We start from the raw sequence: 10,899 nt of genomic DNA on the forward strand, positions 1-10,899 counted from the left end.
GACAGGTGCCATGTCATAATAATGACAGCGTATTGTCAACCTTTTTGTATAGAAGGTTTTCACGGCGTGTCATCCTCTGCATCAACAACCCAGAAGTCGCCATTTTGGAGATAAGCAGCCGGTTTACAAACACCACACAAACAAGGAAATCCCGAATTTTGACAGGAAATAGTGAACTATGGCAACTTCCAGGTTGATGACGCGGTTGATGCCGCGCTGTGAAAACCCTCTATATAAACTTCAAGTGTTACCAAAAAAAAATGTATGTTCTCATAATTTTGACATAAATAGTTTAGGTTTCTTGTGCACGTAGCCGTCACTGCTCTCTGATGTTTTATACATTTATCTGGAATTATAAAAACCAATAGTTTGTTGTTTGTTAAAGCAGGAAAAAGAAAAGTTTCAGTAAAGCTTTGGCTGCCTGTCGCCCCCTCCTGGCTGGAAGACAATCCAGCACCTTTAATCCACTGTTGTCTAGAGACACTCCTGCTGTAGTTACATGTATTATATGCATGACACGCAGCATTTAGCACAGTTCATGGTTGGAGCTTATTGTGTTCAGCGATAAGACATTAAAGCTCACTTCAGACGTCCTCACGGATAACAAGGAACTGTCACAGCATGTGTTATCCTCAGTGGAACAGTGAACTATGAAAAGCACAGGGTGCTTTAATGAGGAAGCCTCAAGCTGGTCGTCAGGCAGACTTCAGACGAGTCCTGCTGATTGTTTCCTTTCATACGTGGGCACAAAGACCAGCTCCAAGCATCAGGGACTAATTGATCATCTTTGTTTTCCAAACGAGCTGATTAGCTCTCTAACTGCATGCAGGGGCTTCTAGTGCAGATCTTCACATGTTCAGCTTCTTTCCTTAGAGATCTGGGCCTCATTCTGACCTCAAAGCATCACAAAGCAGAGCCATGAATGATGCGAGCGTCCAGTTCCTCCGGATCCCAAGGACAGATGGAGATCAGGTGACAGTGGAATCCTTTGGATTGAGATGAGAGCTGCTAAAGATCTATCCAGGATGGACTCACCAGAGAGGGTTGTGTGTTCAAAACCTAGTTCAGTTTAAACTGTTTGAACGAGCGTGAACGAGAACCAACGTTCTTCTCAACTCTCCATTGAAACCCAAGCAGATCATCTTCATCCTGTCGCAGAAATGATTCAAGCAAACTTTTTATATTAAGTTCATTCATTTATAAATGTTGGATCTTCATCTAAGGGTTAAAGTTCGGTTAAATTTTGGGGACTTTGTGGAATTCAGAACTGCACAGATTTTATACAGAGCAAGAAATAATCTACTGCCAGAAAACATCTAAAACATGTTCTTCAAAAGAGAGGGGGGTTACAATTTAAAGGAGCATAGGGCAAGATTTGTGAAAAAATAAACATCAATTTCAAAAACATCAATTTAAATACGTTTACACTTCTTTTTATTCCTATTGGCACATGTAGGTGTTGGAGGATCAAATCAATGGTCTATTTCTGCTGTTGTAATTTGATCTTTTATAATTTTACATGTTCAAAATAAAGACATAAATAAATCAATCAATCACTCAAGATTATAGTGATTCCAAGGAGGGAATTTCAGCCAGAGCCAAAACAATGCTGTTGCGTGCAGGGTTGGGGTCAATAATAATTGTAATCACGTAATTCATAATTAATTACAATTATGGCATAACTGTAATGCTAATTATAATTTTAAAAATCTGTTGCGGTCGTAATTGTGATGAAATTGTAATTGAGTTTAGATAATTAACTTTGTAATTGCCATAAAAATTCTACAAAAACTGTTTAACGCAAAACTGGGTAACCATGTAACAGTGCTATGTACAGTTCTACACATATGTAGTTAACAATTATTAAAATATGTTTCATATCAAACTTTTCCGCATTTTACCATTTAAAAAGTTGAAATAGAGGGGTATACAGACGCCCACACCAAAAATATTATTGATTAGGAAGCCTCACAAGGAAACCAATAGATAGGAAATTAGATGATAGATATTTGTTCATAGTGTATTTTACCAGCTTATTATTATAAGAGATGTTACACAAAAAGAAGGTAAAGTTTTATGGGCTTATTTATTTCAGACTCAGTAATTGTGACTAATTGTAACTGAACTTCAGTAATTGAGAACGTAATTACAATGGAATTTCTGAGGATAAAAAACAATTGTAATTTAAAATGTAATTGTAATTAGAAAAAATGCTGGTCACTGTAATTGTAATTAAATTGTAATTGAACATGGATAATTGAAAATGTAATTGTAACTGAAAAATGTAATTGACACCAACCCTGGATGTGTAACTACCAGCCTCTGAAAGAGGTGAGATGACACCTGAATCTCTCATAATAGACATGTTGTTAGATTGTGTAAATGAGGTTCTATACAGGTTCCCTTTCATAAGCTTTATAGCTGATAAATAGATGAAAACATGACAAAATTAAATGATTGACAGCTTGCCTTGATGAACAAATGGATAAAGTATATAATGTGACAAATATGTGAGTTATAGAAAAACAACCACCTAATATTTGTTTTTGTAGTTTTTTGCTTATATTATCTGATATTCATAGCCTCATGTGCCATCAAAGCATTTTGCTAATCTGGGTGTCGGGACCTTTGTGCGTCATGCTGACGTTGGTGGACAGGGCCGGCTCCATGCGGCTGCGGTGGTCCCTGGTGTCGTTCAGGGGACACTCCATGGGCGCTTGGCACTGGAACACCTGCTTGTAGGAGTTCCTGAAGTTCTCGGACAGGAAGGCGTAGATGATGGGGTTGACGGAGGAGTTGCTGTAGGCCAGGCAGTGAGCCACCATCCTGAAGACGAAGGAGGCCTGGTTCAAAGGGAACGAGCCAAACTCCACCCACAGGTGCACCACGTGGTGAGGCAGCCACGACAGACAGAAGACCACCACCACCACAAAGACCGTCTGAGCCGTCTGATGTAGCAAATACAGAAAACAATGATGATAAACACTTTAGAAATACCACTTAGTATCAGGTGAGGGTGCAAAGGTGTGTAAAAGTGATGCATAATGTTCATATTACATGTATCAGTAAATGCACCAACATAACGGATCCAACAATCATTACATTTGTTACACTTTTGTGTCAACTTAATTATTACATGTGCATTAGGAGCCAAAAGTCAATGATAAACGATCAATGTCAACACAAAAAAGTGCAATACTTAATGCCAAGGGCCAGTGGCGCTGCCAGCCAGAATCCTGTACGCACTGTGCGCACAATTTTTTTAGACGATGTAGAAAAAAAAAAACGAATCAAAGGGTTTAAAGAGACTTTTATCCCCACGTGCACACCGTTGTGAAGGTTCTCCTAACAATGCCCATGTCCACTTCCAGTGCTGAGCGTTCATTTCAGGCGGGCCTACACTTTGAGATTTTTGGCCCATTTAGAGCCGATTTTCGACTTGTGCGTCTATTTTCTGCTAAATCGTGTGTCGTACACATGGGGTCACGAGAAGCTATTAACACCTCACGACCGGCTCCCGATCAGCAATCGTAGGTCGTAAAGGAAACCAAACATGTTTGAAATCCAGTCGCTCCTCGTGAGGGTATCTCACATTTGAAGAAGTGCCATGGACCGGCTTACCGTAAACGCTCACACTGCGCATGCGTGAACACCGTAGGACCGCTATAAAATTGACGGACCGTACTGCCCACGTCTGTCCAGCCAGCTCTTGGTCCATCACATTGCCGTCGTTTTTTTTTTTTTTTTTTAAAGCTCTTTTTGCTGAGATTTGCGAGTGTTTCTCCACTTCTGGATTCTTCTTCTTCGTCTGTTTTAATGGCGACGCTTCAGAGTTCTTCTTCTTCTAATTTATACGTCGCATTTCCGGAAACAAGACCCTGACGTGTCGTGTATGAACGTACAGCGTGAGCGGTCAGATCATGTCAGAGTGTTGGTCCGTATAGTGTGAGAACGTGCATTGTGAGCTGCGCACATTCGGGCTCTGCACTTGAGTCGCACAGTTTGAGCTGGAGCTGAATACAGCAACTGAAAAAAATCGCCGTGTATCCCAACCGTAAGCTGTTAAAGGCGGGCGCACACTGCGATTTTTGGCCCATTTTGACGCAATTTTTGACTCGTGCGTCTATCTTTGGGATCGGGTCGAGTTTGTCTAAATCGTGTGTCGTGCATCGTGTAGTACACATGGGGTCACGAGAAGCTATTAACACCTCACGACCAGCTCCCGATCAGCAATCGTAGGTCGTAAGGATATCAAACTTGTGAAATCCAGTCGCTCCTCGTGAGGGTATCTCACTGTTGAAGCAGTGCAATGGAACACCTTACCTTAAACTCTCACACTGCACATGCTCGAACACCGTAGGACCACTGTAAAATTGATGGCCCGTACTGCCCACGTCTGTCCAGCCAGTTCCACTTCTTCTGTTTTAATGGTGACGCTTCAGAGTTCTTCTTCTAATTTTTGCGTTGCATTTCCAGAAACCAGACCCCGACATGTCGTGTATGAATGGACGTACAGTTTGAGCAGTCAGATCGTGTCAGAGTGTTGGTCCTTTTAATGTGAGAACATGAATCCTGGCGGCGCCACTAAATATGACTTTTCCTACACTTTGTTGGCAGACCTAAAGAATGAATATAAAGTTAGTGTCGACCTCATAGATCAATGAATCAAAGATAATTGGCCCGAAAGAAGACGTAAAAGTTTGTTTTGATCTCTATTGTAAATGTCAAAGTGTTGCCCATTGCATTGTGGGATGTGGAGTCCCTTAAATGGTAGGGCTGGGCGATATGAACCAAAACTCTTCTTCTCAAAATGACGATATACGATACAAATCTTGATCATTTTAATTCAAATGAAGTCTGACCATAAAGACACATGCATACAGCAGCAGAAGATGAAAAAAAAAGCTCACACTAACCTTCTTTTTGCAGCGCTCTGATTTTTTGGAGACATTTTTCAGCTTCTTCTGCAGATGGTTTAAAACCTGCAACAAACACAAACCCCCAAATTATATAACTCCACTCATGACCATACAGTAGAGTAGCACTGTATTTAATGTTGGAAACCTTTAAATATCCGTAACTTCTCTGTATGTTTATTCTACAACTAATACTTCCTGGTTGTGGGTGTAACTTCCTGTGAGATTAATAGATTCATACGGTTAAGATAAAGCAAAACAAACCCATTATAGATGAATAATAAAACTTGTGTCAGAAATATCTTGTCATTTCTACCAATTTTTAGCCTCAAACACACGTAATACCGTAATATTTTGGAGATTTCAGCCAGTTAGGGTTGATGTGTTTGATCAAGTCAGGATTACTCTCTATATTTCCGCTCTCATAGAGAGTCTAAGGTAAAATATAATTTTTAATCTAATGTTTTAGTGCGTAGCTACATTTGAATTTATTCGTTTAGCACACATTCAAGAAAAAACAACATTAAAGGTGCAAGGAGGGAACAAAGGGCTCATAAGAGCTGCACCATTACAATAAATGCAATGTAATTATGGTGGCATAGAGTACAGTGAGAGAGGGCATGAAGTAATTAGATATAACATAAGAGGACTTATAAATGGATAAGATATTTATTTAAAGTGTGTGTAGGAGGATATTAGGTTACAGTACGTCTCTTCCACTTCCTTTGATGTTAGGTTGTTATTTCTAAGATGAACAGAAACTTGACGGAAAATGGATTTTAATATTGCACTTACAGGAAAGGAGAAAATAGAGCATTTGGACGATCATATTACAACAGATTCATAGATTCAATTAATCAAATTTTAATCGTGATTATGATTTTGGTTGCCACGATGAAATTAACCTGATCGTCAGCAATATTTACATTTAAAACATGGGCTCTTCACTCTGTAATAGTGTTTTTATTAATGTAGCCTTTGGTACATTTTAAATTCTCGGGTTAATTTTTTAATTAATTGATTTATTTTAACTCCATTTCAAAGCTTAATTTTTCACTGTAAACTGTACACACATTGTTTAAAAGTAGTGAAATAAATAACTGGGATTATCATTTTGGTCATAATCGTGCAGCCCTACTACAGATCCACGCATGCCATCAGCCGAATGGGGAGATTTACGTTACCATGGCAACGGACAGATGCCTTTACAGTAACCTCATAAAATCATTGGAAGTTACATGAAGGCTGCACTTGAGTAATGACTGTGTCACAGTTTGTCATACGCCGACCTCCACAAAGTTTAAAGTGTTTTTTAATTATTGCATCTGCAGCTAATACTGTACATCTCCTCTCGTTCCCATAATTCAGCTTACAGTGTTTCAGCTGAGCTTTCTTTGGAGTTTGGGTTGATTATCCTTTATTTATGGTTAGATAAGATGTGATGCTGCCTTCCTGCTCAGTCAATCCACTGTTCCCAGTACGTCTCCACTCTCACTTCCACTTAACGTGTTCTCCGCCACCTTTTATTGTTCCTGTTATGGCCGTCAAATGAATACTGTACATCATAAAATGTATTTGGTGCCACTGTGTTGTGATTAAATCCTACGATGTGCCCAATTATGGACTCAGCGGAGACTCTAGTGGCAAACTGGCACAAGCTCCTCCCACTGCTGACAGAAGATACAACATGTTGACACTAGAGAATCAGTCTGCTTACATTCACATCAACATTAAAGTCACGTTACACAGTGGCTAAAAAAAACAGAACGATCAGAATGAGAGAGAGAGAGAAAAATAAATGCTCAATCTTGTTAGATCATCTGAAGCTAAGCAGGTCTGGGCCTGGTTAGTAGTTGGATGGAGATCACTGAGAATTCCAGGTGCCACAGTGGGGGACAGTCGCTCCATTGGTATCTGTCATTGTGTCCTTGAGCAAGGCACTTCACCCACATTGCCTAGTATGAATGTAGTGTGTGAGTGAGTGTTGGTGGTGGTCAGAGGGGCCGATGGAGCACTATGGAAGCCTCACTTCCATCAGTCTGCCCCAGCTGTGGCTACAATAGTAGTTGACCACCACTAAGTGTGGAGTGAAAGAATAATCCCTTAATTCTGTAAAGTGACTGTGAGGGTCCAAAAAAGCAGTATATACTGTATATTGTATGTATTATTATTATTATTATTAAAATATATCTTGATGAAAGGCGATGGTTTGCTCATAAAGTCAAATATACAGAAGTTGACGAGAACTAATATGACAATAAATCGTGGCCGTCTAAAAAATACCTTGGGTTGGGTTAACGTAACGATTCATTCTTTCAGCTCATAAACATAGTAAGTAAGTCAATTTTATTTCTATCACAGATAAAATCACAAAAAGCTGTACAGGCAAAAATGACACTAAAACAACAGCAGCAACATCACAAAAGGAGAATAAAACAAGATCATTAAAAACAACAGTTGTAACATCTTAAAAGGTTCATAAAAATTAAAAGCAATTTAACCAAAAGCCTTTCTGAAAAGCGCATTTTTTTTTAAAAGAGTCCACACAGACGAGCTGGTGTAGGCTTGGTGATACCGCCTGGAACGCCAGGACACCCCAGGTTTTAAAATGAGCTTTTGGGGTCATGAGGAGACCCTGGCCTGAGGGCCAAAGGGGGCGCCCTGAAGTGTAGGGGCACAACAAGTCAGTGATGTATTGAGGGGCCTGACCATGCATCGCACGGAAAGTCAGGACGAGAATTTTAAACTCAATACGAGAATTGAATCCATTATTGAGCCTTTTACTTATTTACAATCTGGCACTAACAGCAGGAACTTCTCCTGAGAAAATGAAATGAGAAAAAAATAGTAACTAGTTACAAAAATGGAGACAATGGTGATTTTTCAAACTATACCCAGTGTCTTTATTGCCACAATTTTCAAAAATCTTAGAAAAAATATTTTCAACAAGACTGGACAAATTCATACAAAAAGAAAATATTCTGAACAATAGTCAGTATGGTTTTAGGAAAAATAATTCCACAACAATGGCTATAATGGAACTAACTGAAAAAATAGCAAAAGAAATACAGTAAACAATAAAAAAAGTATTTTCATAGACTTACAAAAGGTATTTTGATATAATTAACCACTCAATACTACTTTGGAACCTGGAAAAATATGGAATTAGAGGTATCGCTCAAAATTAGATCAAAAGTTATTTAAAGAATAGAAAGCAATATGATACAAAAGCAGACCAATGTAAATCGGGGAGTACCCCAAGGCTCCATATTTGGACCATTAGTGTTCATATTATACATGAATGACTTTACAAAAGCATCGGAAATATATTTTATTTGCAGATGACACATGGGGGCGTCAGGAGGCCCCATTTTTCAAATGACAACTCTTCCGTAAGTTCTCGTTAGATCAGAATGCAGTTTGGTATGAATGAATGAGACGCACTGAGCCCTTTTTTTTTATTTTAAATGGGGCAGGGGGCCCGGGAGCCCACCCCCCATTTTCGTTCATTTCCAAATTTATGGAAACATAGTCGTCTGATATATCGTTTCAAAGGTAATTCAACGTAGATTATGATTATGCATTGCACAATTTGATTAGGGTCTCAACCCCCTTTTTTAGGCAAATATTATTAAAGTTGTTTTCTCATTTATTTGTGAGTCAAATATTGCGACAGTTTGTGGTACGGAATCATTGACACATACCATTATATGAATGGGCCATTACTGCGTATGTGCCACGGGATCTCCAGGGGGCCCCATTTTTCAAATGACTGCTCCTCCGTTAATGCTCGTTGAATTCGCGCGATAATTTCACATGGATATTCTATGAGTAGATGTCAAGAGCCTCTCGGAGAACTTTTTGAAAGAGGGGGGGACAGGGGCCCACCCCCTTTTCCGCTAATTTCTAAATTTACTGGAACACAGTTGTGTGATATCTCGTTTCAAAGGCAATTCAATGTAGATTACGATTTTACGTTGTACAATTTTGTTTGTTTTACTCAGTGGAGCCGAATCATTTCACTGAATTCTAGGGAACGTGGTACGTGCTATTTGGCCCGTAAACATTCCGCGGGCCCAGCTGTAGTTCATCAGAACTTGTTTCTTCTAGAAATAGTTTTTGATCATGTTTGTTTTACTGTGTTACAAATACAGAGTAGTCAGGTATAGTGACAAGTTGTGTCCGCTCAGATATATTTTGTAGAGCATTTTATTTTAAATAAATCTATATTTGAGAAAGCGATAGTATAAAATACAGTTAACATGTGTGTTATTTTATATTTATAGATATAGATATATTTTTAATTACTTGTTTTTATCAATTACTAGACATTTCATGTGACCCCCACATAAATTCCAGACAACCCCACATGGAGTCACGATCCCAAGGTTGAAAAACACTGATTTAGTGCCTCCAGAATAGATTTACTGTATGTCTATGGTTTTTTTCATTTCCAGTCTACTCCCACCTAGTGTGGGATCAATAGGTTTTTTTCATGTTCTAATCAATATCATTCCCATCACCATTTTAACTAAAAACAAACATTATGAAACCCATATTTTTCATGCTCACATATTTGTTAATTTTCCGCTCTCTCTCAAGTACCGTCTGGAGTGCCATCGCGTATCCCTAGGAGTACACGTACCACCTTTTGAGAAACCCTGCACTTTATTGTATATCGTCCCAGCTCTACATCTCAGTCATGTTTAATGTTAGGAGGTCACTTGTTCTAACATCAGAGGTCAGTGCTCGTACCTTGGTGTAACAGACGGAGATGAGCGTGAGCGGCAGGACGTATCCGATGATGAAGGTGAAGAGCACGTAGACCTTCCTCCGATGATCGGGCCAAACTTCCCAACAGAACGTGTTGTTGTCCTCGCGCTCCACGATGCTCTGGTAGTGCGCAACCGGTGCCGCGGCCACCAGAGACAGGACCCAGATCACCAACACCCCCACCACCGCGTGCCTGCCCACCCGGATCCACGAGGAGCTCCGGGCGTGCACGATGGCCACGTAGCGGTCCACGGACATGGCGGACAGGGTGAAGATGCTGACCAGCATGGACACGGTGAAGAAGTAGTGGATGAACTTGCAGATGAAGGCGCCCAGCACCCAGGTGGGAAACATGTAGACCGTGGACTGGAAAGGGACGCAGAAGAGCAGGTAAGACAGGTCGGCCACGCTCAGGTTGAGGATGAAGATGTTGGTGGTGCTGCGGGGCTGTCCCGCTTTGCTGCGACTGCGAGACAGCACCGTGATCACCAGAGAGTTCCCGAGCACTCCGAGGATGAAGATGATGAGGAAGATGAGCAGAGACACAAAGTTATCCACCCCCATGCCCAGGATCTGCCTGTGCGCGCTCGGACCCTGGCTCTGGCTCTGACTCTGGCTCTGGCTCTGCACCTGTAGCTCCATGATGTTCATCCCAGTATCACATGTTGGAGTGTGGGGATCGTCTGTCCAACCACCGCAGGTTAGAGGACGGGGTGCAACGTCACGTTACTGTGCGTAAAACTTACGCACCAATGCGCACCGAGCTACTGCCTGAGAATAAAGGTGTGCGATGCGCACTTTCCTGCTTCTCATTAACACGTGCCATGAGCTCAAAGTCAGAGTACATGTGTGACGTGATTAAGACACGAAATTACCATTTCCTGAGATATGGACAGCCATTAAATTATGATTAATAAAAAAAAAAAAACCTGATGATTTCTTCACCATAACATGTTTACTAATCATATTCCAGGTGACGCATCTAAAGCACAACTTCTTGGTAAAAAAAAAAAAAAATGCACATATATATATTCTTTTTTTTGTTGTATTGCTGTTATAATGAACGGAAATTGAGTAGTAAATTGGTGTTTGCATCAGCATTATCTATATCTTTAATATACCTTTCAAAAAACGACACTCTTTGAGCGTAGGTATACCAAAACAGTATATGAGAAAAACACAAAATATGCATTTTAAAAATAATAATCAC

The 10,899-nt window shown here is 40.2% G+C and overlaps 1 protein-coding gene across 1 annotated transcript; it reads right to left on the reverse strand.

Annotated features, from left to right (window-relative positions):
• Nucleotides 1-2,218: 2,218 nt before the first annotated feature.
• LOC114472230 (galanin receptor type 1-like) lies at nucleotides 2,219-10,368 on the reverse strand. The gene is made up of 3 exons (XM_028461420.1): nucleotides 9,672-10,368; nucleotides 4,917-4,982; nucleotides 2,219-2,948 (listed from the first exon to the last, which is right to left on the reverse strand). The coding sequence occupies exons 1-3, from the start codon at nucleotides 10,338-10,340 to the stop codon at nucleotides 2,595-2,597; spliced, it is 1,089 nt and encodes a 362-aa protein (XP_028317221.1). The 5' UTR covers nucleotides 10,341-10,368; the 3' UTR covers nucleotides 2,219-2,594.
• Nucleotides 10,369-10,899: the final 531 nt, after the last annotated feature.

Source organism: Gouania willdenowi, chromosome 11, assembly GCF_900634775.1.
Source record: "Gouania willdenowi chromosome 11, fGouWil2.1, whole genome shotgun sequence".
NCBI lineage: Eukaryota > Metazoa > Chordata > Actinopteri > Blenniiformes > Gobiesocidae > Gouania > Gouania willdenowi.

Coding starts and splice junctions, on each gene's coding strand:
- LOC114472230 (XM_028461420.1), bottom strand. CDS start 10,340: ATGAACATCATGGAGCTACAGGTGCAGAGCCAGAGCCAGAGTCAGAGC. Junction 4,983..9,671: donor TCTCCGTCTGTTACACCAAG/GTACGAGCACTG, acceptor TGTTTGTTGCAG/GTTTTAAACCATCTGCAGAA. Junction 2,949..4,916: donor CAGAGCGCTGCAAAAAGAAG/GTTAGTGTGAGC, acceptor TTGCTACATCAG/ACGGCTCAGACGGTCTTTGT.